Source organism: Lepidochelys kempii, chromosome 3 (genome assembly GCF_965140265.1).
Source record: "Lepidochelys kempii isolate rLepKem1 chromosome 3, rLepKem1.hap2, whole genome shotgun sequence".
NCBI classification, from domain to species: Eukaryota; Metazoa; Chordata; order Testudines; family Cheloniidae; genus Lepidochelys; species Lepidochelys kempii.
The window spans coordinates 200,110,986-200,138,538 of NC_133258.1; the positions used below are offsets into that span (position 1 = coordinate 200,110,986).

The 27,553-nt window shown below is 44.1% G+C and overlaps 1 protein-coding gene across 2 annotated transcripts in view; it reads left to right on the top strand.

Moving 5' to 3' along the window:
- The first annotated feature begins 567 nt into the window (after positions 1 to 567).
- The window catches only part of JAG1 (jagged canonical Notch ligand 1), a 36,134-nt gene continuing 9,148 nt past the window's right edge, over positions 568 to 27,553 (top strand). The window contains exons 1-12 of one of the 2 annotated variants that reach the window (XM_073339606.1): positions 568 to 1,034; positions 1,829 to 2,134; positions 12,642 to 12,693; positions 18,569 to 18,823; positions 20,032 to 20,092; positions 23,565 to 23,695; positions 23,957 to 24,076; positions 24,548 to 24,661; positions 25,244 to 25,357; positions 26,204 to 26,317; positions 26,733 to 26,779; positions 27,269 to 27,442. In XM_073339606.1, coding sequence (XP_073195707.1) covers positions 891 to 1,034; positions 1,829 to 2,134; positions 12,642 to 12,693; positions 18,569 to 18,823; positions 20,032 to 20,092; positions 23,565 to 23,695; positions 23,957 to 24,076; positions 24,548 to 24,661; positions 25,244 to 25,357; positions 26,204 to 26,317; positions 26,733 to 26,779; positions 27,269 to 27,442 — 1,632 coding nt within the window. In that variant the 5' untranslated portion in view covers positions 568 to 890. The remainder of the gene's footprint in view (positions 1,035 to 1,828; positions 2,135 to 12,641; positions 12,694 to 18,568; positions 18,824 to 20,031; positions 20,093 to 23,564; positions 23,696 to 23,956; positions 24,077 to 24,547; positions 24,662 to 25,243; positions 25,358 to 26,203; positions 26,318 to 26,732; positions 26,780 to 27,268; positions 27,443 to 27,553) is intronic. The other variant, XM_073339607.1, reaches the window with a different exon arrangement.

Genomic DNA, 27,553 nt, shown 5'->3' on the forward strand with positions numbered 1-27,553 from the left:
TTTCCCGGGGGGGGGGGCTCGCCTGAAATCACTTCCCTGCCGCTGCCTAGGGGCTGCTGCTAAGGCCAGCGGTGGATCCGCTACCTGGCTTCAGCAGGGAGCGGGCTTTCCGAGCCCTCTTCCTCCCGGCGGGGCTCCGCACCCTGCCTGCGCTTTGCATTGGCTGGGGGGGCGGGATGGGACTTAGCCCCCTGGGCTGCACCCCAAAGGGTTAACACCCCCCCCCCCCGGTCCCGGCTGCAGGCAGCAGCCCCTGGGGCGTTGATCGCCCCCCTCCTGCAAGAGACACCTTGGCTTGCTGCAAGCCCCGTCCACGCTGGCCCGCTGCGTCAGGCTATTCGTTGTGGCCAGCTCATCCTTATCCCCCCCCCGTCCCCCCCCATACCTGGCGGCCATTGCTCTCACCTGCCGCGCAGCTCCCGCCCCACCCCTGCTGCTATCGCTCTCCCCTCCCCCGCTCCCTCCAGGGAACCAGGCGGTGCCACTCCCCCCCCCCCCCCACACCCCCCCACCCCCTCATGCATATTAATAGAGACGCATGCGCCGGCTGCGGCTTCCCCTCCCGCGGCCGCGGGATAGATGAAGCGGGCCGGCGGCGGCGGGGCTCCCAGACGGGCTTCCAGCTCCCTCTCTCTGGGCGCGTCGCATGTGTCTCCCGGGGGGGGCGGCCGCATTGTGCTGCCCTGAGCCGCGCGGCGGCGGCGGCCGGTGCTTTGAAAGGAAGAAAAGGCTCCGAATAATCGCCATAGAAAAGAGAAGAAAAGGCGAGGGCAAGAGAAGAAAAGGCGAGGGCGGCCGCGGGAGGATAAGAGGCTGCCGGGCTCGAGCGGGGCGCTGTTGAGGAGCCGGTGACAAGCGGCGGCGGCGGCGGCGGCGTTTGCCCCCCGTGCATGCTCCCCGCGGCGGAGTCTACGCGAGTCCGGAGCGGCGGCGGTCTCGGCGCCGGCGGCGGCGCGCAGGGAGGCGGCATGCCCCGACCCAGGCGACCCGCCCTCGCCCCTCTGCTCCTCGCCCTGCTCTGCCTGCGGGGAAAGGTGCGTGAGCGCCCGCGCGCTGGGGGGCTGCGGCGGCACGGGCCAGCCCCCGCTTCCTTGCGCGGCAGCCGGGCGTCGCTGCGCTTTGGCCCGGGCAGGGGAGCGTCCTCCGGCGGTCCCCGCGTCGCCCTTTCTGCAGGGGCCCCTTATGTGCAACCCCCCACCCCCCCCCCGCAAAAAAAAAATCAATCCTTAAACGACGCGCAAGAGTTGCAGGCAAGGTGTTTTTGGACTCATTTAGTGAGATTTAAGCCTAGCTTGGGGGGTGGGTGGGTCCGTCCTTCAGCAAGATGCAATTGCTGCACGGTTCCCTACTTTGATTTTCAAAAGCCCCTTAATTGGTGCAAGTCGCTCCTGACCAATTCTTTTTTTTATTAACCAGGCTCAGGGCACTCTTCCCTCGAGACTTCCGTGCGGATCAATTTTGGAGGCGTTTTAAAAACCTCCGCGGTTTACCCAAGAGGTGGCCCCGGGTTGTGATGTCCCTGTTGGACCGATCTGATACGCACACCCAATTTAAGGCTTTGAAAGCCGGGGTCCCGGTTCCCCGGGGGCGGGGAGGGGGTCTCCTTTGCAGCGCTCCTGGCAGGCGGTGGAGAGGAGACTCTGGTCTCCTGCCCTCCCGATGATCCGGGAGCTGCAAGTTTGGCGCTTGGCGGTGTGCGTAACTCGCTTTCAAAACCCCTCCGTTTGGGACTGAATTCCCCCGGCCTTCGCGCTCTGGTTGCAGCCGCTTAAAGCAGCCAAACAGCCCAGTGATCCCTTTCTCTCCCTCCCTGTCTTGGGGCGAACAGGTGACTCGAGCGTCCGGACAGTTCGAACTGGAGATCTTATCCATGCAAAACGTCAATGGCGAATTGCAAAATGGGAATTGTTGCGATGGCCCCCGAAACCCAGGAGATAGAAAGTGTACCAGAGACGAGTGTGATACGTATTTTAAAGTTTGCCTGAAGGAGTATCAATCCCGGGTCTCTGCAGGCGGCCCTTGCAGCTTCGGCTCCGGATCTACGCCTGTCATCGGAGGAAATACCTTTAATTTAAAGTACAGCCGGAATAACGAAAGGAACCGGATTGTTCTCCCGTTCAGCTTTGCCTGGCCGGTGAGTCAATATCGTGCTGCGCGGGGGAGGGGGTGCTCCCAGGTGCTGTGCATGGAAGCCTTTCTCTGAGTTGTAATATGGGCGTGGGGGGCTTGTGAAGTCAGTGTGGGGCCCGGGGGGGGGGAGGGGAGTGGATCCTCTCTTTACAAAGAGGGAAGGGAACCCCCTAAGCAAACCCTGTTAGTGCCTTTCAAATCAGCTCCTGCTCTCAGTGGGTCAGAGGAGCGAACCCAGGATCGCTGCACTTTACAGCACCAATAAGGCTCTTAAGAGTTGTAAGGTCAGAAGTTCACTCCCCCCCTTTGCCAGTTAAGGCTTGTGCAGCGGCCAAAAGAGTGGCGGGCTGTCCAGCGATCCCATGTGAACAGTGTGTGTCATGCCTGGCTCCCTTCCCTGGGAGTGTTTGGGGAAGCTGCCTGCTTTCCCCAAGGGGCATCTCATTGCAGGCCTTGGTGTTGATGGAAGCTGCTGCTGCTGCTATTTGCAAACTAGCTGCCAACTTCCCAGGGAATCTTGTTACCGGCTTGGAGGCACTTGCAGACTCCAGAAGCTAAATAAAGAAAAGAGCCCGGCTTAACTTTCCACCTTGGTACATTGGACTCCCCCCCCCCCCCCGCACCGCTGGATAGTTGGCTCCATGTTCCTGGGTTCCCAGCACCCCTCCCTCCCCCAACAGCTGTGTTTGCAAACTCAGTGGCAGGGCAGAGACCACAAGGAGGTGGGGCCCAGGGCCATGTGCTTTGCTAGAACTGCTGTTAGCTCTTACTGGGAAGCTTTAATAGGATCCGGGCTTAAATTCTCAAGAGTGTTTCCCGGAGCCCCCCATGAACTCCCCCCCCCCCACACACACACACATGCTGTGATTCTGAAAACTCTGGGGGGTTGAGAATATCTACTGGAGCTCCTGACAGCTGTGGCTGAATTTAAGCCCTGAATATAGTCCGTTTTTCAAATGGGTCATGAAACCACTGCTTGGAGTACATCAGCTGTCTATACAACACCCCTCCTCTTGCTGTATACCTGTAATGTGTATACTCCAGTTCTGTTAGGGTCTCCTAAACTGGCTAAGCTTTTCAAAGCTAGGTGCCTAAACTTAGCACCCCCCCCCCCAAAAGCTTAGATGCCTTTAACCCCCCCCCCCCCCCGGTGCTGAGCAAACATAGCTTCACTGGGCCATCTGAGTGCTCAGCATTGTTGAAGGTCAGGCCGTTCTAACCTAGGTGCCTTAATATGGTTTTAGGAGTCTGACCTTGGGCACCTGGGCTTCCTTGCAAGGAAAGAAAGTAAAGTGCTCTTAACTGCATGCTGGGAGAGGAGGGCGTGTCAGTTCCCAGCCCCAACCGCTACCCTTGCTGGTGAGACTGAAGCCTATGTCCGCTTCTCACCCTCTCCCAAGCTTGGCCCACCCGCATGGGATAAGAACCCAAGGAGTCCCTGGATCACCATCACGGTCCCGCCCGCTCCCTCCGGTTGTCGTGCGGGCACGGACTCCATAATCTCGAAGCAGGCAGCCAGCCCTGTGCTGCCTCCTACCTGCTTTTAGTGAGTGTCAGGTTGGGGCTTTTTGTCGTGTGTCCCCCCCCCCCCCCCCGGGAACTGAAGGCTGCAGGGATAAACCCAAGCCCATGTTCTGAAGCGTTACAAAGTACGATAGTATAGTTTGCACAACTGTTTGGAAGTGTAAGCCCTATTTTAAAAAAAAAATTTATAAGTTTTATCTCCTTTCAAATATCCCATCGAAGGGATCAAGGGTTTTGTAAAAATCGGTGGTATTTTAAGTACTGCCAGGGGCTGTGGTGCTTCTGCTCTGGGCTCTGACGTTTTCACAGAGGCTGGGTTGATCTAGGCTGGTTTTTATCTTGCATGTTTTTTTTAAAAACACTCTCAAGTGTGTTCAGTTTTTTGGTAACTTATTCACAGATGTGCAAAAGTTGAAGGCATTTAAAAAAAAACAACCACAACCCTGGCTACATGTATTAAGCTGGTCTCCACTTAGTGAAAGACTTGCTTCCATTGTCCTGTTAGTTGGATCTAATCAAGCCAGGGAATCCCAGGATAGTAGAACCCCATCTTTGCACCATCACCTCTCAAAAGTCTTTTGGGTGGTGTAAAGTTAGAAGTGCTGACTCCTATGCTAGAACTCTGTAACTGTTTCATGCCCCACAAAGAAAACAAGCTGTTCTAAGATTGATCACCTATTTGTTCATTTATCGAACCTGCTTTCGCTTCCATGGGGAAATGGTGTTTACTACTAGCCACTGTGGTTCTTAAAGCAATTGAACAAAGGAATACTTAATGTGGCAAAGCTCTTAGTTTGCATCTCTAATTTTAGTCCAAACATTTCAAGAGACCCTAATCTTTTTTTAAAGATACGAAGAGAATATTGAATCCCTTATAATGTGGTACTAATGTAACTCTGAAATGGAAACTTTGGTCCTACTCCATTCAATTACCACGTTTATGATTACTTTAAAATGCTATTTTCTCCCTATCTTAAGCGTGAGGACAAAAGTTTGTCTTGTAACGATTTGTCAGATACAGATTTGACTTGTATACACCAAAGTGAGAATTCCATTGAAGGTTAACAGAAGGCAGAGCTAAGTGTTAATCATATTGCCAGTTGGCAATTCGTAGTAGCCTCTGAATATGCATCAGTTCTGTTATCTTTCTGTTTGAGGAAGGGCTTTTCTTGGACATTCCTGCTTTAGTGAGTAACATCAGGAAGCCTTGTTGCCTTGACTACACTTTTTTTGACATCTTTTTTTCCTATGCCAAACTGCTTCTCTGTGTCTTGTGTTGAAAATAGTTAAGATGTTTTTAGATCTGTAAAGATTTTTATGCACCAGGCAGGGTGTTTTTAAAAATAACAAACAAAACAACAAAAATCCAAGTTTGCGCTGATCACTTTAATTCTTAGATTCAGTTCCTAAAACGAATGTAGATCTGAAGAGCTGGAACTCGCCTTCTAAGAACATTGCATGATTTGCTGTTGTGTAGGTTTTGATATGTACCCTTGTGAGTAATGGGAGTGGAGATAGTGAGCTGTAAATTCATTTAAGTGATTGGAGGCTTGAATAAGTTGCTAGGCAACAGGGCAGTGGACCAGCATGAAGGAAATAAAGAGTACATCCAGAAAGCTGCACCTGCAGCCCTAAGCCAAAGAATGTGCAAATTGCAGTTCTTCTTTAAAAATACAACTATACTTTAGCTAAATACAACAGTTCATTTTAAGGCACCAGGAACTTTCTTCAGAACTTTGTACATCCATGAAACCTATAGGGATGTTTCAAACCAAAATCTTCCTTGTTCCTTACATTGAAGTTTGTCTTTGCAGGTTATTGAGCATAATTCTGCTGTCATAAATGGTCAGTCAAAATCCAAAAGGATTAATTTAGAATCAGTTATAAGAATGGCATTTTCCAAAATGGACTGCAAAATCTCATGGCTTCTCATGCTTTAAAGGAGCCCTGCGTTCATTCAGCAAACAAAGTTCAGCATTAATGTTGTGTTTATGCAAAGAGTTACCTTCGGCTTCATTGAGGCTGTAACCATGAGGCAGGTCAAAGTTGGCAGCCTCTATGGTGTCCATAGATCAGATTTCAAAAAAATTTGTGATCCTTGTAATCATTTAATTGGCAAATTGTGTCAGGGCACCAAGAATCTGAGGTGCAAAAACCTCTAAACTGCTTCACTGTAAAACTTAAAGAAAAGTTTTGGATTTCACCCTTTGGCTAAGAAAACACTAGCTGTCTGTCCTTTTTATCAACAAAATTTATGCCTGTTCCTGAAGATGTGAAAGAAACACTCTGAACTGGCATTACATATTTTCTTCTAGTAGACGCTAGCCAGAAATATAAAGACTTTTTTTTTGTTTGTTGCTGGTTATAGGTTTTAACAGACGTGTGTAATATCAACATCCCTAATTTTAGGTAGTGCCCCTGTCCAAGGAAGAAGAATATATCAACATTGGAACACGTTTACCACTTTAATTATTGGTAAACAGTATTTTTCCCCATCTGAGTGCCATGGTTTGAATGGGCGGTATTATCCAAAATGGAGTGTGTATATTAAATGACATTCTGGAAAATAACTGGCATCCACATTCAAACTCTTTCCTAGGAATGTAGAGGAGTGATGTGTTTTTAAAAGGTACCTCTTCCACTCCTAATCTATCACTTTTTTAGGGACGCTTATGTTCCAGTCCAGTTTGGATTTCACCTTCAGTGTGAATCCATTTTATTACAGTGCTTATAGCTGTAGTCCGTCCATAAGTAAATCAGTCCCACTAACTCTTTTTTGTATGTAGGTACTTTTAGTTTGTTCTTGATTAAATAAAGGCTTGCTCTATCTGACTTCGGTGGGAGCTGAATGGGCCCAGGGTAGCCCTCCTTAAAGCGTGTGTGTGTGTGTGTGTATATATATATATATATATATATATATATATATATAGAAGCTTCTTTAGATATCTCACACACACAGATATATATATATATATATATATATATCTATATATATATATCTATCTATCTATCTATATATATATATATATCTAAAGAAGCTTCCATATATATATAAAATTTGGCACTGTCATCTCATAACCTATGTAGCTGAATATCTGACTTTGTATTGCATAAGACTTGATACCTTTTGCGTTAGCTTTCCTCAGGTTAATTAGAACCTTATGTCCCTTTATTTCATTATGAACTGAGATTAGAGTGCAAGCACACTAATTCTTATTGCTGTTAAAACTGATGATGCAGTTCATTACATGAGATGCTATTTCGTCTCTAGACTAGAGATTTTTTAATAAAAACTAGGTGCTGTTTTCCCAGGCTCAGTCCAGTAATTTAAAAGTCATATGGCACCTGTGGATTTCACCTACAGTTCTTTAATACACTTTTAAAAACAAACTGGGAACAGGATTGTTCTTAAAAACCCTGAATTCACACTTAGTGTAGAATCACTAGCATTGAGGGTCTTTTAGTAAATGCCAGTAACCTACATGCATCTTATAGATGGGGAAAGATGTCAAAAGAAAACTGAGTGGTGTGACTGCATGGAACTGGTGATTCTATGGTCCCTGCTCTACAGCATCAATTACACTCATTACTGTTGTTGTGTTCCGAAGAAACTGTAAAATGTGGATAGAGGCAGTTAAAGTGGTTTGTAAATAGTCAAACATTGATTCCTTTCCCAGCTCAGCCCAGGTTTTATGCACTTGGGTAATAAGTAGAAAGGCCTCTTGTTCAGGCTTGCTCTGTGTGAACCTGACTGTTTTGCTTGGCTGGTTACTAGGTATTTTCTCTATTAACCTTGCCACCCTTTTGTAACTGGTGCATTTAATTATCACTGGGATGCTTTAAACAGGTAGGGAGAAGGACTAGAATAGTGGGTAATCTTATTGGAGAGGGTTTAAAGTGACCATTGACATCTTGGCCTACTTACTGGGTCTTTTTGGTGACAAGTGAGAGCTTTGTGAAGAAATAACCTTGTAATCAGATAAGGCACTGATTAAAATGCTATTGTAATATTCTGCACCCTGCTGCTGAGATTCCCCCCCCTGCTGCCCCCCAAACAGAAGTCTGTTAAAATTGAGATGCCATAGTTTTTTAAAGATCTTTTTCTGGCGCATTGTTTGGTTAGTGCATTCTAGTGCTGTGATTAGAATACATTGTAGTCCGGCCACCCAGACGGAGGCATTGACTGCTAATATTAACCAAGAACAATAGCGTGGCCATACTGACTGCAGTGAGGATTACAGGACATAATGGGGCCTATCCAAAAATAATGCTAATACAGGACAAGCAACAGGAAGCAGCAGTAGACTCAGCAGAGTTCGGCTCCCAGACAAACCATGGACTGACTTCACACAATGGCAACTTCAGCACATTATGTATTCACAGGATACTCATTATTCCAGCAGGCTTGCCAGATCAGAGATCAGCCTGGTTTATTGGATGCAGCACACATAGTTTGGATAGCGGTAATTTTGTGTCCTTCATCGTTTGGCAGGAGGAGGACAGCTGTATCACAGAGAAGTTCTTGACCAGTTTGGCTTGTGCTGTCAAAGAGAGAGGCTCCTGGCAGCTGCTAATGTAGTTACATTTGTTTGTATGGCCCATTCTTAATGTGGCAATAAAGTGTTTTACCTCGCTCAGCAGAGCCGAGATGGTGCAAAAAGTTGCTCTGTCAAAAGCTGAGTGTGTTATCCCATGGGCACATTGTGATTGGTCCTCAGATACCCTGCCCTGCATGCGAAGGGTGTTAATATAACCTTTGAAATTCTTGAAAGCCAGGGCCTATGGGAGGTGAGGTTACTGCCTGCATAAACAAAACCTGAGTGGTGTGCAATGTCATCTTGGGTATATAGAGTAAAACTTGTAGGGTTATGTTTTACATAGGGAGGCCCAGTGAGAAACTTGCAAGCTACCTTGTGCTCAGCGAAGGAGATGAGTGTCTCTCTCCTCTTCCTTCTCCTGCCGAAGGGGCCATCCAGTGAAATATAGCAAACCAGTCGTCTTCAGCTCTGACAGCAGATGGAGTGGAAGCCAACGGGATGGCCCTGATGTGATCGGGCGTTCGTGTGGTGTCGTCTTGACTCTGTCGTCATGTGATGATGTGGCACTGCAGTGAGAACCTTGCTGAGCAATCTGAGGAAGTGGTATTGTGGCTAGCTGTAAATCTGTTCTGGGCTGTCTGTCTCGCTCTCCCCGCCCCCTGGAGGTTTTAAAAAGTTCCTCATTTCTTCCTTTCTTCCCTGCCACGCCCCCTTCTAGCTAATGGGCGGAGTTGCTGTGGCTCTCAGCTCAAGGTCTCCTGTTCCAGGCTGGAGTGCGTAGGGATTGGCACGCTGCCGGAGACCCAGGCAGAGCGAGTGGGGAGCTGCAAGGCAGACTTGTCTCCACATGTGGCTGTCAGGGCACAGGTTGAGCATTGCTGTGGTTAACCTGATTTCCCTGTTTGACAGAAGAGAGGCATATACAAGTCAGATCGGACTTCCCGCTGCTCGTCACGAAGTGTGTGAAACACTGAATCGGCAGGTGTCTTGGGTGCTTAATCCTCTCGGACAGGAGTCGTGACCCCCAAAGGGGGAATATCCCTTCATAAACGACAATGACATTCCTCTGCTGATCTGTCCTGTTGGATCAGTATTCTTCAACATGTGGGGGGCCAAGATCCCAAAGGGTCTAACGACTTTTTTGGGGGGAGGGGGCTTTAAAGGAGCTTGCTTCCCACTGCCGACAGTCCTCTGGACTTGCTTTCTGAAAATCTGGCCTCTTTAATGTGTCTCAGTTTTGGCCCTTGAAATTTAGTCCCCCGTGAAAACATTGACACCTATTTCTTCCAAAGACTTCTCTGCTTTTTAAACCCCTCCTGGATTATGCATCCATTCTGGCTGTGATTTAAAGCTCTGAATAATCTGGAAAGAGGCAGCATTATCCTGTCACCCTCACAAGTGACTCCCAGTGACCGATTTAAAGGGCCATGAAAGTTCATGGGTTCTGTCATCTACAGATCAGGAATAAATATGGTGATTGTTGGCTTAGAACTGCCTTTAAGGTTCTCTAAACTCTTTGGTTTCACTTCGCTATCTAATCCACCTCCATAAATGTGTTTAGTGCTCTGAATACTACCACGCATAAGACCAGCTTTTTTAACTGTCTCCTAGCTTTGGTAAAATCATTCAGATGTGACCATGATGGTAACACGTTCTTGGTTTTGATTAAACCGTGAAAGTGTGAACATTCTGCAGACTAGTGGCTTGAAGTTCCTTTCTAGCATGAGACCAAAGCTGACTTGAATCTTTGCCTTCTGGTCAAGATTAGATTTATAGTGGCTAATTGGGTGTGACTCCATCATAGTTCACTGCTGATTTGCTGCCTGGTACCTTGCTTTGATGGAATAAGGTGCATGATATGGAATTCTTGTGTCTGGATGTATATTTATTCAAAGATGTGCAGAGGTCAGTTGTGGGCATGGGAAAAATTAAACCTCCATGCTGTAAGTAGTCATTCCTGAGATATCTTAACTGTTGATCTGTAAAGTGGGAATGATGGGCACCTTTTAAAATAGGCTAACATCTCAACACTGTGTAGTCTTTGCAGAGAAATTCCTTATCATGGGTTGGTCAGATTAATGCAGTCACCTGATTGCATCTTAGGGGGTTTACTAGCTTTTTTTAAGTTTCAAAAAACAAGTATCTCATTGATAAACTTCCTTAAGCACAAATTTTTCACTTTGTCAGGGAGGGCACAACCAACTGGATGAAATGACAGTTCTCTCCCAAATCAGAAAATGTGGCTTTCTTTAGCTAAATTTTTTTCTGTAAAAATACTTGCAAAGTTAGGTTGTTGGTTTTTTTTTGGGACTGGCTTGGGGAGGTTGCCCTGTTCGGTGTTGGTTTAAGTGAAGCCCTGTGGTTTGTTGAAAATTGGTTACACAGGTATGTGGCAACAGTAGCTCTTAAAGCAGGGATCCTGCCTTTCCTTTCCTCGAGGGTGGATTGTGTTGGTAAACAAGCCTAAGGACTAAGCAGGGACTGTTGCTATGAGTTTAGACGGAACATCTTCCAAAACAATTATGCAAGGCCAAAAGGAAAACATCCTTAACTTTATTGAAATGGTGCAAGTTGTTGTCATAATTTCTCAGTTGTAGCATAATATTTTTGCAAGCTTGCTGTAACATGTCATGCTCTCTGTTTTGGGTTTGGCAGTGTTGTAATTAAACGGAGGAGGAGAGGTGACGGTAGCCATGCCACAAGTGAAATGAAATGTACATTTAATTATGTCTCAGGAATTTTTACCTCTGACTTGTGTGGGAAAGCCTTCTAAAGCTGTTTCAGAGCATTTTCTCCAAGTTGCAAGCCTTTTCCCAGAATAGTAACAAATAATGTGTAACTTTATTGATGAAATATTAACCAAAAATGGTTAGGGCCGATCTATACTTTGCTTGGAAGGTTGGGCACATGTCTTGGCTTGCCCAGCTTTGCTTGCTTTTTTCGAAGCATTTTCCCACAGTTATCAGTGGACGAAATGGAATCTGAGTCTGCTTTGAATATGAAACGTATTTAGGCTAGATTCCAAGCTAGTGTCCATCACAAACTAGATTCTCTCCCCCCCCCCCCCCCTTCAAAGGCTGCATGCTGTGTCCAGTGGTGAGAAATTAGTTGGCTTTGACTTTTTGGGGGGAGGGGAAGTCAGGAGGGGTTTTGAAGTCTGCCTGATGCTTACACCTTGCAGCTATAGTCTCTTATAAACGTGGTTTTGTGTCCGGTAACATAGTATTTAATTGCTACATGCGACTCTCTTTACAAATGGACTGATACTTAGTGCTGGCAAGAATATAAGTGAGTGTGAAAAATAAACCTCACTAATCTCAACTTCTCTTGCACAAGATTCTAGCTTGTGAATAATTTTTTCACACACCCTCCTTGCAAAAGGTTAGACTGACATCTGACTAAATTAAACCCATCACCTCTGTTTCCCTTTTTTTCTAAATTCTTAACCTTTTGACTTTTTAAAAATCTGTATGTAAGCCTAGACATTTTTGGTAGCATGACAGTATTGGTGGGAGGGGGGGAACACAGGATCGGGCTAGAACATAGCCAAATAAAGGTGGGGATAGTTCTAATGACTTTTGTTCCTGAGTCAGGTTTGAAGATAAAGGGAGCTTAGCTGTAGTACCTGGCATACTTCCAGCCTGAAGCAGTCTCTTTGGTTATTGGAGCTGCTGCTGATTATTTACTATTATGATGATGGGAATGCTAGAGACCTGATTGGCAGATTAGTCTGTCTGTAAATGTGACACACAGGTGTGTACTGCTTCTCTTGCTTCCCTAATTCTTCCAAATAGTGTGATCTGAGGCTTTGTTTTACAGAGCCTCTCCCTCCCTGCCCCCTTCGGAGATTCATCAGTTTTTGCCTTAGTTACCTGATACTTGTGGGAGCAGTGATGGCCTAGTGCAGACAAAGCTTTCAAAGGGGTGCTGAAAAGCAAAGCCCTCTAGAGACTGCACTGCTGAGGCAAGCTGAATAATCTTTGCAACACCCCAGCTTTCAGGATGGAAAAAATGTCGGGATCTAAAATTAAATACAAAGCAGAAATTTCGTAACTAAAACTCTCTTCAAGCAGTTGATTATTCTCTCCTCTTCCCCCCTCCAACTGTGCATTTTTGCCAAACTTGCTAAATTCTAACTTACAGCCTAGTGTCAAAAGCTGTACTTCCAGGTTAAGTACATAAGATGCATTAGTGATGACAAAGATGAGCAATCCAAGGTGAAAGGTCTCAAGTCAGAGTGGATAAGGTGACTTAAGAGGTTACAAGAGGATCATGTTTGTCTCAAGTATAATCTGTTGCCTATTTATGTTTTCAGTGGATACAGTCTCGAGAGAGATGGAGATTTGATTTTTATTTTTTCCCATCAGATGCATATTAAAAATGTTTGCTTTTTTTAAAGGTGCTGTCTGTTTGAGGTACTAATATATATATATACATTTTGTTTTGTAGCGATCCTATACGTTGCTTGTTGAGGCATGGGATTACAGCAATGACACTTCTAGTAAGTATTCATTCTTTGGTTTACTCATTCAAAACTCCTCAATCAGCTCTCTGCTGAAAGGCTTTTATGTGAACGGGGCTAGTTTGTGACTGTATTCTCTCACAAATTGAGGGTGGGGCTTCTGCTGGAGCTTTGCATGTGGTTCTAAAGCACCTTGCAGGAAGTAGGGAAGTCACACAATGCAGGGATCTGCGGCGCAGATTGCAGGGTCTGGGTCTGATAAGCGAGGACATGTGTTGGTACGGCCTACATCAGTCCCCAGGGAGGGGAAAAATCCAAGTGGCAATAAGCACATTTAAAAATTGTACCCCTTAAGTCCCCTTTTTTAAAAAACTACTTGAGTACCAGGAACCTAAATCCTCTTGACTGTCAATGAGATTTAAGTGTTGGTCACTTAAGCACCCTTGAAAGCTTTTTCTAGGCTATGCATCACTTTTATAAAAGCCACAGTGAGACTTAACGTAGTCATTATCCAAACTATTTTGGAATGATGAAGGATGAGAAACTGGTGGTAGTACTTGTTTTTCTTGGGCGGGGGGGAGAATAGGTTCTCTATCTAGGGATTTGTATTCAGGAACTGAAAATATGTAGCAGACACCACCTGATAAAGTTGGCTGAAACATGGGGGATGCTTGAGGGGGAAGATCTTCCCCTGGAATGTCTTTGTTTGGTCAATTTCTTTGTCCTTGTGTGGTCAGTTTCAGCTTTACATACTAGTCAGAGGAAGCTATAAACGCCAATGGCTTGTGAGCTGTGCTGCTGATATCCAGCTGTCACTGGGGTGTGTATACCTATAATGTTAATATTCACTGTATAAAACTACCACTAAATTTAGGAGTTCAGCCTTGTGCCTCTATTGTGGTTCCTTCTCTGGGTCCCTAAGACTCCCATGCTGCTGTTAACACAATAAGCAGTTTTGCTTCTGACCAGGAGTTGGAAATGCTCTGCCAAATGTTGCAAAGAAAATACTAGACCTTCTGTTCGCCATCCTGACGTCTGTGTCCCCTTCCCTCCCACCCCCAAAATGCAATGAGCCCCACTTGAACTGTGAAGACAAACTACTTAAATCATCCACAGCTTGGGACTGGAATGGACTCCAGACGCAGCATGGTAGAGGGATCCACAGATGTGTGTGAAGTGTTAAAGCCTACTCTTTCAGTTCAATCTGTAGGGGCAAACCCCTGTGCCTGTGTGGACCCCACAGAGGCAGTGGCTGGGCACAGGGATCCCTCTGCACGGATCAGAATTCAGGAACGGCCTTAACTTTCTAAGAAGTCCCACTAGTTCCACAAGTTAAGAAGTTCTCACGTAACAAAACTCATGAAAACTGCCAATAAGTGACACCCATGCTGTCCCTTCCTGTCAGCTGTGACTAATGACACTGTGAAAGAGCAGCATGCATGATTTGAGGTCCAGGACCACTGATCAGGGAACCATTCTGCCTCGGTTGCACAAACTTCATTCAAGGGGGAAAATATCTAAAGGTGCTGCTATGCTGGCAGTGTCCAATTATAAATGGAAGAGGTCTGCATTTAAAATGAAGGTCTTGTTTACAGTAAGATTGCAATTTTTTTTCAGCCTGGATCTCTGCCATCTCTACTATTATTTGAGCTCATCTTTTTTTCATGAAACAGACTTTCCAAAGCTTCACAATGAAGCCTTTCTTTGCTCTAATCTTCTGGAAGCAAAATTGTCTTCAGAGAAAACTGCCTCATGGTTTCTCCCCCCCCCCCCCCCGCCCAAACAGCATGTTTGACCCAGTGCAGACTTGTTCTTGCATATGTTCCTGATTAAACTTTCTCAATAGCTTCACCATTGTATATTTTTAATTGGGTCATCTAAGTGACCCTACTGCACAAACGCTTCCTCCTTCCTGGGGTGTCACCACCTTGCTGACAGTAGATTTGGCCAACTTTAAAGGAGATCTCCATAGAATTTTTAACAGGGAATGCTAAGCTTTCAATAAAATTTTTAAATGGTTGAAGTTCTGTAGGCTTCTATAGCATTTCCTATGAAACCCTAATAGTTGAATTCCATAAAATTCTACTGGACCTTTTTTTCTTTAGGGCTGTTGGAAAAAGTAGGGCATAGTATCATTGTGTCCTGGACACTGCTCTGGCAGGGTTCATTGTTTTAATGGCATATAACGGACCTGATGGAAATTTGGTCATTTAAAAATAAATCTAGACTTGACCTTCCCTTCTCTGTATCTTTGTCTTCCCCCACCAGCCGTTCTGCTGTATCCCCTGTAGCACTTAAGGTGAAACCTTGGCTCCATTAGGGATGTCTATGCTGCAAGTAAACCCCCCCCCCCCACCCCAGCTGGCCCCTACCAGCTGACTCAGGCTCACTGGCCTTGGGGCTGTTTAATTGTGGTGTAGATGTTCATGCTTGGCCTGGAGCCTGGGCTCTAGGACCTTGTGAGGTGGGAGAGTCCCAGTATGTCTACACTGCAGCTAAACAGCCTGATCTCTGCAAGTCCGAGTCAGCTGGCATGGGCCAGCTGTGGGTTTTTAATTGCAGTGTAGACCCATTGAGGTCCAAGGGAGTTTGACTTCCCTGAGGCCAGGATTTAACCCAGAGTTGTTATTAGCTTTGTCCTGGATTAGGTTCCAGCTCACTACTACTGTCTGTTGCTTCATCAATAAAATAAACAGCGCTGACAAAGGGTATGCCCAAGTGCGATTATAGCTTACTTGTATCAGTTGCACATGAATTCAAATCAAGCATAAGAGGCTTCAGCATAATGTGAATTAAACCATAGCTGGAAGATGTTTGGCGGCCAAGATCTTAAAAAGCAACCAATCAATTTGGGTGTCCACGGACAGCTTATGGTGCCTAACTTTTCTGAGGGTGGGTGCTCAGCAGTTTCTGAAAATCAGGCCCCTACAAGGCATATCAAGTGGGGTACCCAACATTGCTGGTCACACTTGAATTTTTTTTTTAACTTTAGCTGCACCACCCCAAATCAAAAAGAAACATTTATAGCTCTGCAGCTGAGCCAAACACTGCCTGAACCCTACCAGCTCTGTGGTGTAGAGCACAGTACAAGTTTTAATATCTTCAGAGGGCTTCTCTCTTCCACCTCATCACTTTCCAATTGGTTAATGTTTCCTCTAACCTCTTTATCAAAGCTTGAGATCCCAAGTCTGATGTCGTCAAGGGAATGACCAAGATCACTGTCTCTAGGCTGGCTGGCTGGCTTCGTTCTTTACACTGTGTGCCTATTATTAACCTTAAACAGTTTTTGATGTGGACTGGGCGTCGAAGGGCTGTGGTGTCCCCTCCTGTCCTGCCAGGTGGGACTGGGGGGAGGGTGTGGAAAGAATACAAGAGAACATCGCATACTTGATGATGAAAATGCCTTTGCTCTGAGTGATGACTAATGGCAGGTGTTGACCAGGGTCATGTATGTCTACATGAGCTCTCACCAGGAATTACGTATGCAGTGATATTACTGTGACCTGTATCCAAGAAAGATACTTTAATGATAACCAAAAAAGACCAACTCCGGTCACCTTTATTTCATGGTAAAATTCAGTGCACTAAAGATCTGATCCAAAACCCATTGTATTCATGGGAGCGTTGCCATTGGTTTCAGCAGGCTGTGGCTACGGCCCTAAAGGTCTAAGCAGCTTGAATGAAACATGGCAGAGCTACCTATCTATGCAAGAAATACATGCTCCCAAATGATATGGAGGGAGGGGTGGCTGCATGGAGGCAAGAAGAGGAGCTTTGTGCCTTTTTTTTTTTTTTTTTTTTGAGGGAAACATGGCTTTCTGGTGCCATAGAGTGAAATGGGTGTGTATCTTTATCCTTTGAGTAGTCCCACTGAAGAATAACAGATATGCATATGCTTAAGTACCTTGCTGAACTGGAGACCCTAATTTTATAGAAATAAGCTCACAAGATATTCCTTTATCCCAACAGAATTGCATTCAAGCTACAGTGTTGTACTGATGCAATTATACTAGTTGAAATCAGTAAAGTTAAAGCCGTACAAAAACAGTGTCAAAAAGTCCTTAGGTACCTAAATCACTCTTGAAAATGGGATTTAGGCTTCTGAGTCACTTAAGTGCACTTTACCTCATGTCTGCTCATAATGGGAAGAATCTATATTACAAATTAATCATAGATCTGAAAAATGAGTTGGAAAGAGAACCTTTTAAAACCTAAAGTAAATAAGAAGCTGGTGCCATTAACTCTGAACTGTAAAAATGCAATAGACGCTGGACTCCTGAACCCATGAATACCATGACAGTTTAAACACAGATCAACATAAAAAGAAAAGGAGTACTTGTGGCACCTTAGAGACTAACAAATTTATTTGAGCATAAGCTTTTGTGAGCTACATTGCATCCGATTAAGTGAGCTGTAGCTCATGAAGGCTTATGCTCAAATAAATTTGTTGGTCTAAGGTGCCACAAGTCCTCCTTTTCTTTTTGCGGATACAGACTACCACGGCTGCTACTCTGAAACAGATCAACATGCTTCTCTAGTGGGATAGCAAATACTTTGATTTATTTGGTTCTCTTCAGCTAGAGATGAATTGTTACTGCTCTGAGTAAGTAGTCTTTTTTGGAAGTTCCTTCTGAAAGTTAAAAATGGGCTCTCATGAACACATTTAAAGAAATTTAGAAAGAAAATAGCCCATGTGTCTTCATCAGCTTTGCAAAAGTTTTATTCAACTTCAAGTCTGCCTTATGTAAAGTCCCAAACTGTAAGTGTTGAAAGAACAAGTAAATGTTTTGATTCATTTTAATTCTTAAATGTGGTAGTCCTTCAGATAGAGCATTCTAACACATTACTGGCAAAGGGCCCTTCTATCTAGAATATTTCTGACTGTGGATTATGCTCCCATATACAGAAGTCTGGCCTGGTACTTTATTTTTGTTTTTGCACTGGGTTTGCAAGGGTATTTTGGCTATTTTATGATAAACTTTCACTCTGCAGGCAGGTGCTGCTAGCAGCAGGTCGTAAGGCAGTGTCAGATCATTTTAAGTCACAAGACCTGGACTACAAAGTGAAATACCACAGACATATACAATGTTCCATGCTCATGTGAAATATTATTATTTCAGGCTGTAATTTAGACAGTTGTAGGTTTCTAAAAGCCAGAAAATTTTGCTGGAACTAAATGTCAAGTACAAAGTTTAAACTCTTTGAGAAGTGCTTTTTAAGGAGAGAAGGGGAAATCTATACTACATGTATAAAGCAATTTGAGTTTGCACAGATCTCTGTTAGGCTCGTGTCTGCTAACATCTAAAGAGCTAATTTTCACAGTATTTCCTGGCCAAAACCGAGTGAGATCACTTATGCCAAATGTCACTAGATTTCTCCTCTAGAAAACTCTTTATACCTGGCTTCCAGAAGCCTGCAAGCCTTTTGCATGTGTCTGTCCAATTTGAAAGGTTACCTTATTAGACTATAATATTATGGCTGGAGGTTTTCACAAATGCTGAATACAGACAAATACAATACTAATTGACCAAGTGGAGCAAAATGCATGATGCACCAAGCTTAGATTCCTATCCCTGTAAAAGGTAGGAGTAAATGCAGTTTTGTTTTTTTCCCCCCTCTATTTGCTAACTTTGATTCTTATTGGGAGTCATAAGGATGAGCTGTTCAAAAGGGGTGGTCAGCATTGGTCTAACTGTTCTCACTGATTTCAGTCTGGTTTCTGATCCAGTACACACAGTATGTGCATTTCTGTTAATGGCATATAGGCTTTGGGGCAACTTTTTCTTCGTTTTGGACACACAGTTAAATAAAGGCAGCATACAGCAGTCTCTCAAAATCCTGTTTGTGAGATGGACTTCCATCCAGTTCAGATGACCAACAAAGCATTAACCTCCCCTTTACTTCTGACTTCTAGACCCTGATAGCATTATCGAAAAGGCATCCCATTCCGGCATGATCAATCCGAGCCGTCAGTGGCAGACTTTGAAACAAAATGCAGGCATTGCCCATTTTGAGTACCAGATCCGCGTGACTTGTGATGAGCATTACTATGGCTTTGGCTGCAACAAGTTTTGTCGACCAAGAGACGACTTCTTCGGCCATCATACCTGTGATCAGAACGGCAACAAGACTTGTCTGGAAGGCTGGATGGGGCCAGAATGCAGCAAAGGTTTGTAACTAATTTTGAAGGATGTATTGATAATAATTTTGGATAGTTCAGTGGACATGGAGCACTTAACCTTGAGGTTGCTATTCTGTTGCCTGCTCATGTCAGCCCGATTCCTAGAGGATAACCATCCAGCCCATCGTAACCCCTCACTGGTGCCTTTGTTGGTAGCCTTGGCAGAGAGGCCAAGGATTGATTGGGCAAGGACTGTTCTATCCAGTTCAGGGTTAAGGTAGACTGGCTGGGCAGTATACCACTGCTGCCCGTGTATCGATTATATAGATAATGGATTTTATTCTATGGGGCTTTCTATTTAATGGGTAGAATTTTCAAAAGTGCCTAATGACTTGTTTAAACTTTACCCAGCATCTCTTTTGAGCCCCATATCAATTCAAGAAGCACTGGAATATTAGCAGGTGTTCTCTTCAATTGAGTAACATTGATTACCCACATCATAGCCTGGGAGTGAAATCTGGCCTCATTTGAAGCCAGTGGGGGTTTTTGCCACTGACTTTAATGGGGCCAGGATTTCCCTCGTGGGGCAGAACGTCTTCTGTGGTGCTTCAAAGCGAGCAGGAAGATGAGATGTGTCGTGAAGCTCAATGGGCAAACAATAAGCCTTTCAGCCGCAGAGTTCCAGGCGGTCTCCTACATGAGTGGACGTTGGGGAGCGTGTTCTCAATCCCTTAACAGCGTGAACTTTAGCAGCAGAAATGCAGAACCCTGAACTGGAAGAATGGATTGTCAGCAAAATGTGTTTATAAAATATATGTGCAGTTTCAGTCTAGACTCATTGAAATGGTGTGTGCACACAGGTCTGGGGAAAAACATCTAGCTATTACCAGGCCAACTAGCACTGCATTTTTTGTAAGGTGAGGGAAGGGCTTCTCTCTCTTTCAGATGCAGAAAGAGAAATTCTTGTAGAACATTATGGTGTGCAAGTTTATTAGGCACAATGGCTTCTCTTGGGTTGACACAGGTTCTTAAAACAGCATCATGTGGGATCCCAATTTAGTTAGCTGCCTGGATGGATTTGCTGTCGTAAGGCACACCCTACAACTGTTTCCAGTAGAGTTGATATAAGAGACCTGTTGAACCTTGGCTTTGGTAGGATTACAGTGCTAGCGAGAGATTAAAACATTCCCACGAGTGTGAGGATGTGGGAAATGGACAGCATACTTATTGATGCTTGCTTTTTTTCCCCCCCCCAGCTATTTGCCGTCAGGGTTGTAGTCCCAAGCATGGTTCTTGCAAGATTCCAGGAGAGTGCAGGTAAACAAAATGATTTTGCTAACAAATTTGTAACAACTCATGCTGTGAATGCTGGACAAGGGAAAAAATCGAGCTGTCCAGCTATTTCAGGCAAGGGCATCTTTTTTCATGCCAGTTGCACTGGATAAGCTATAAATGCATCTGAGACTTAAAGGGAAAAAACTTAAATGGCAGCATTTATGAATTGAATGGGACAAAAACAAATTATGGTGAATGCTTCCTAATGAGCAGTAACTAATTGTATAAATTGGTGCAACTTGTCTTTTAAAATGGACTGCTGACTGGGGGCTTTTCTGCCAGCAGTTCTAAATACAGCATTGCTTTTCTTCCTTACTCTCCCACCCCCTGCCCAGCTTTTCCCATCAATAGGCAGAAGTCAAGCATTCTTTAGAATGGGATTAGTAAAATCTCTTGGTTCTTTTGCTTTTCTGAGCCAGGCTCTGAGTGCTGAGAGGTTAATAGCAGGGATGGAATCTTGTCAGCAGACACTGATGAATGCAGAATTTTGTTGCTGTGCTTTGAAGTTGATTCCGGTCTGGGCAGGAGAAAATGAAAAGCAGAGCTTAGACCTAACTGAACCATTTAACAATTAAATTTTTGGAATGTTTTGAATTATTTTTTTGTATTGGTATTTACAATAGGGGAGGTTTATTCCCTGATCAATGCAGAGTATTGGATATTTTAACATTGACACTACTTAGAGTCGAACTGTGCTTAGAAATTTTGTTTAACCACTGATGGTGCCCATCTAGCAGGGAATAAGGAGCTGTGGTCTTATGTATGAAGTCATTTGGTCCAGTGACAGCATGTTACATACATCCTCTATGGCCACGGCTAAGAATGAGGAAGATTGGCAAAAGACAGAAGATGTTAAAAGGAACTGAGAGCAGTTTTCATCCCTTCCTAAAGGAAAGTTCAGAAACTGCATGTAGGAAACAAAACAATGCTACCTGACACTGTTGCTTTTCCCTTGTCTGGCTTTGGGGGGGCGCTAGAGTGAGGCAAAAGACATGACTCCAGTGGGTCTGATGTTTAACAGCATTGGTGTCAGCTGGTCCAGCTCCAAAACACCAAACCAAGATTTTTAATTGAGGCGCCTGTTGGAGTGAATCTGATCAGAAGTATTGGTCCTTTAGAAGTGGGCCAGATGCTTGAGGCAGCCTCAGCTGATGGACACCAAGGATTTGTGCTGCTGTCATTAGAGTAAGCAGGCTGTGTGAGGGCTGCTGTCTCCTCACCAGAAGCGGCATTGTTTCCAGATTTTTTGTTTTTAAGGTCTTTCTCTTTAAGTCTCACCTCCTGCTCACTGCCCAGACATGCACTAGTGCTCTTATTTACTTAAGGTGCAACTTTCCCACACTTCATTTGCACAGTCTTAAAACAATGCTGTCCTTCTGGCGCTCTCAGATAACTTCTGCTTGCCAAGAGAGACTCGTATCTTTTCAAGTGAACACAGAAATAAGATTTGATTTTTTTTTCCTCTGAAGTTTTGATGAGTCATATAGGCTGTGTTGTAAATGCAACCGAACTTAAAAATGTCCCAGCAGAGGCTTCTCTGGGGGCTGGTGTAACAGATGACTTGCAAACATACTTAAAATATCTTTCCCCCTTTGAGAGTCAATCTTTTCAACACAGAGCTGCCAACAAAACCAAACTTACTCATGAATCATTATACAAGCAAAGGCACTTCACATTTCTCATGAGAAACTGCTCCATGCCTGTTATTAAATGAAAATAACTTAATGGATTTCTGTCTTGGAATTAATAGAAGATTCCTGTTGCTCTTCTTTGTTGGCTTTGGGCCTGTCCTTCAAAATGGAAGTCAGATCTCTAGCCTCTTTAAAAAGTTTGTTGCTGTAGCTTTTGTTTAACTAAAGTAAGAGTAAAGATTTTCAATGCTTTGCCTCAATTTCCTAGCAGGGAGTGGAAGTGTGTAAGGGATGCAAATGTTTATAAAACTAAGGTGTTCTCTTGCACATACTTGGAAATAAAGTTGCATGCATATGAGTAGTAGCACTGGATTCAATGGAATTTTGCAGGTTCAGATCCTAAATTTGGTCTTTTTGCATCCTTCTCACTTCCTGTAAATGGAAAGACTTTTCCATGAGTTGTTGGGAAAAGACTGTCTCTCTTTCCCCCCCCCCCCTCCCCTTTCCAGTTTTTGGTGTCCTTTGCTCACAAAGAAACTTCTGCAAGTTGGACACATAGGAACATCGTGTTTCACATGGGCTTTGAACAGGCTGCTGTTGAAATAGCTATGGAAAAAATTAATTAGGAGGATTTTTAGAAAGGGGAGTTAAACTTACCACTAGCTGTGGGTGATGAGCCATCACATAGAGCCCTCTAGCTTTTCCCATGAGATGGATTTACTGGTCAGAGAACAGCTTTTTTGAAAACTGAAAGCCTACCTGATGGCCTCACAAGGTTTATTTTCATAATTTAGTGATGGCTTAGTGAATAATTGCTGCTGATCACTTACCGCCAGGCCCCATTAATGAAATACATTACTTTAGTTAGACCCTTGACTTCACACTTAAACCCCTCAATTCCCAATATATTTTAATTCCTGTGAAAAATAGAACTGTTGAAAGTCTGAAGTGCACTCACATTGAAGAAAATGTCTTACTTTTGCACAGTAAATATTTCTTCTTCCTACCCTTTTTAAAATCAAACGAATCTCTGTAGTTTGAAGATTAGTAATGCTTATATTTTAAAATCCATACTCTAGACAGTAGATAAAACTAGTTTAGACCTGAATGCGAAGTGACTAGATATTCTCCCCCCACCAAGTGTAAACACTAGCTCTGAAGTACAGGGAAAGAGAGGGTTTTTTGACCAAACACCAAATTATGGGAGCCTTTTTAAAAATTCCATTATCATGCATGTTATATAACTTTATATAAAGGCTTCTACCAGAATCTAGCAGAAACTAAAGGTAACTTTCTCTAAGATTGAGATGACTTGCTTAGTGCTTTATGACTTGCCTTGCAATGGGCTCTGAGTTGGTGTTTATGGCTTGGTTTGTTTGTCTTCCTGCACACACCGTATGGCTCAAATGCCTGGAACCTTGCATTCATGAGGCTTTCCAGATAACCATTGTTTCCCCTGACATTTTTTAAATGTATAATCCATTCTGTCAAAGTCCAGAGATTGATTTGTTGCACGCACCCACCCTCTTTGCCTCGTTTGTATGAGCCTCAGAATAGAGTATTATTGTGATGAATGGCCCCATGCTGCTTCTCTCAGAACAGTTATTCTTTTGTGAGCAGGCCGGCTTTAGAGACCTTGGCAAAACGGCTAAAATGTTTGTTTACAAGAAACCATGAAACAAACCTTGAATGGTTTCCTCCTCCCCTCCCCCCCTGCCCCTCCACCTCCCCCCCCATCTATCTTAAAACCTTGGAGTTCTGCAGTCCCTTGTACTCTCTGGAAGTAATTCCAAGTTTTGTTTCCCTGTTCTGTTTTTATTAAGGTGTCAGTACGGATGGCAAGGCCAGTACTGTGATAAGTGCATTCCGCACCCAGGATGTGTCCATGGCACTTGCATTGAACCATGGCAATGCCTCTGTGAAACCAACTGGGGTGGTCAGCTCTGTGATAAAGGTATGCTAATCTTGTAGATAGCCAAGTGTAAAACTTGAATTTTAATGCTGTTGGACTTAGTATTGAGAGAAAGCATCCAGAAACGTGGTGGGTTTTTTTGTCCTTTTTGTTTCTGCCATGCATTGGTTGTTAGCATACACACTTATCTTTCCTCTGTCCTCGCCCGCTTTTGTGTGTAGATACTCTAGATACTTTATAGAACGTAACAGCACAAACCCCTCGTTGTTCAAGCCGTGTATTCTGGTGCTCCTCTTCTTACAGATCTTAACTACTGTGGGACTCACCCGCCTTGTTTGAATGGTGGTACCTGCAGCAACACTGGGCCTGACAAATATCAGTGTTCCTGCCCAGAGGGCTACTCAGGACAGAACTGTGAAATCGGTAAGTGCTTTGGCACAGCTGCGAATTGCAATCTAGCATTTCGTGGCTATTTTGCACACCTTGTCTGGGAAGCTGGCATTTTTAATACTGTTACTAATGTTGGCAAAGGATATCTGAGGAGCTCACAGTTGTTCCATGGTGAATGACTGGTATCTCCTTAATCAGACTCCGTCTAACTTTTGATGACTTCTGTAGCTCTCTTGTTAAGGAGTGCTGGAGTTGGTAGGAGAGCTAAATTGGCTCTACCCCAAGCAGATGTAAGTCACGGTATGCTGATCAGGTCAGCTTAGCATGAAAGATGATTTCCTGCCTGCTTGATACTGTGTAAAACCAAAGGGTGCTAATGAGAATAAGATAGTGGTGTCTTGTGTGGTGGTCCAGGCGTGGAAATCTGCAGAGGGGGTGGTAGTGTGGTTACTGGTAGTACCCTTGGGCTGTCCCAAAACTGATGTGGTTGTGTGTTTGGTGCAGCGGAACACGCCTGCCTTTCTGATCCTTGTCACAATGGAGGAAGCTGCTTAGAAACCTCTACCGGATTTGAGTGTGTGTGCATGCCTGGCTGGGCTGGACCAACGTGCACTCTTAGTAAGTGATTCTTTAGGAATTTAAAAAAAAAACAACGAAACCACATATTGTAGTAAGAGGCTATTTCTTCCTAAAGATTACAAAACTTACTTGTAACCACTGCATTTGTCCAGGAAGCAAACTTGTGCTTCCAGGAAGCTTGCGAATACCTCTTGCAATTTTTGCATTGGTTTTAAGTCATTTCTTCTGATGATGTACTGCTATTAGTGGGGTTATTAATACACTCAGGAAAATTAATTAGAACAAACTGTGTCTTAAACTCAATGCTTTGTCTCTCAAGACCACTAACTCCTATTTTAACAGCTTGCCAAAACTTTGCTTCTAGAGCCTACGATAAATTCAAGAGAGCAGGCCTAGCTTTCATTTACACTACGCCCCTTCATGCTGCTCCGATGTAAATTAAAAGCATCTTCATCTAAATGAGAATAAGGCCAGAAAGCTCAAGGAAAGCCTACTCTTCTCCCTCATGGACAGATCATAGTGGTGGCTGCTGCAGACTAATTCTATCAGTGGGGTGCCAGAGCTTTGGTATCTTGTAACAAATCTAAGTTTCTCCCTCCCATTCCTGCCCTTCATTTGCAGATATCGATGATTGTTCTCCAAATCCCTGTGGTCATGGAGGCACCTGCCAGGATCTCGTTGATGGGTTCAAGTGTATTTGCCCACCTCAGTGGACTGGGAAAACGTGCCAGCTAGGTAAATATTGACTTGCTGTATTTCACGCTTTTCGACAAAACTGCTACCAGAGAAACTGCGCAACTAGCAGCTCTGATCCTGCAAACACTTAAGCACGTTTGACTATAGGCCCAGGTCCCTCCATTGAAGTCAACGAGCTTATTCAGGTGCTTAAAGTTCAGCTTGTGTAGAGATGTTTGCAGAACTGAGGCCTAAACTAAACTCAGAATGGCTTCCTTGGTTCATTTTACTATCGATACACACTAGTTATTGCAGAAAACGCCTAATTATCACAACTAAGCGAACAAAGCCTTAGGTAGGTATTTAAACTGCAGATGAACCAGGGTTTGTTTTTTTTAGAGAGTTTCTGCCCCACTCCTTCTCCTCCCTTTGGCCTTGTGGGAAAGTTGCTGTATCTCTTCAGCCATGTCAACTCCTCCAGACCAAGGAGTTCACAGCTGGGTTCCAAAATGTGGGTGATCTCATGAAGAATGAGCTGTCTGCATTCTTTATGCAACATACTAATCCCAGTGACCAAGCTGCAGTGCTCCTCCGAAATGCTTGATTGAGTCTCCATTGTCTTTTTTTCTTTTCTTTTTTTTTTTTTTAAGTTTTTTCTTAATGAGTGGCTGGGTAACTAGCAATTAATTAGTGTAGCCAGTATGCTGTAATTAGAGAGAAATCAAAAGGTACTTCAGAGACTAATGTTTGATTGCCTTTTATTCCACTCTGGTGGTTAGAGGCTCTTTTTAACTTTGAATGAATTCCTGATTATTGCTATGAAAACAAGATGTAGATTTCCTCCCCCCTTCCCCCCCCCCCACTGTATCTGCAGCTCAACATTTTGCTGTTCAAATTGTCTTTCAGATGCGAATGAATGTGAAGGCAAACCTTGTGTCAATGCCAACTCCTGCAGGAACCTGATTGGCAGCTACTATTGTGACTGCATTGCTGGTTGGTCTGGCCAGAATTGTGATATAAGTAAGTATCTGGGGGCATTCTGTGTCGAGCTCCTTGATCTGCTAAAAGCTGAAAGTTACTATACAGTCCACTGAATTGAGCACCACTTTCAACTTCAAGCAAGCAGCCCTTATAGCCAGTGATCTTTTCAGAAAGGGAGTAGCTTGTCTGGAATGAAAATACAGTTTTATCAAACTCATTAGTCTTTTAATGTGGCTATGTTCTGATAAGGTGACTAAAACAATGGTGTGAAGTTTCACAAACTGTACTAGAAGAATTGCTGAAGATCCCCACCCATTATAATAACCTTATCACAAGGAAGGCATGCAGGAAATTTGACAAAAGGTTTATGTAGCCAGAGTTTTCGAGACGCTTGAACTAGTAGTGTCTAGAGTAAATGTGAGTTGTCTCTAAATGTGTCCTAATTTTATTGCAGATATTAATGACTGTCTTGGACAATGTCAGAATGGAGGATCCTGCCGGGTGAGTTGATCATATTTTAGATGGTTATTAAATGTTGAAACCAAAGCAGTTGAGTCTGAATACCAAAGATGTAGGAAAAATACATGGGGCAAATACACATCAGATGTAAATCAGCATGTCTCCACAGAAGTCACGGGAGCTAGGTCATATTACACTAGTTGAGGATTCGGCTCCTTATAGTGGGGGGGCCGGGGGGGCAGAGGAGAGGTGTCCTTTTTAGGGGAGCAGGGCAGGGGGACTGTAGAACTGTGTAATAAACGACACATCTTCACCACCAGTGACAATCTTTGCAATAAACAGACACAGTATTATAATACATGCACAGTAAATGTGTCTTGTTTTAAATTTTGGCTTAATGTGTCATCCTGAGAAACATGCTCTTGCCATGTTTAATTTGCACTAAGGTTTTTGAGACAGTGGTGGCATGTTAGGGGTGATATAGTTTAGGCCTTTTTAAAAATTTTTTTAAACTTGAATATTCCTTTGCAGGACTTGGTTAATGGTTATCGATGTATCTGTCTGCCTGGCTACGCAGGAGATCACTGTGAGAAAGACATCAATGAATGTGCCAGCAACCCTTGCTTGAATGGGGGTCACTGTCAGGATGAAATCAATGGATTCCAGTGTCTGTGTCCTGCTGGTTTCTCAGGAAACCTCTGTCAGGTGAGCCTGGCTGAAATGCAAGCCCCAGATTACGGGAGTTCCTATCAGCCCTTTCTAGGTCTGCACACACTGAATACCTTGTATCCAGTGAACCATACTGTAGTTGTATAG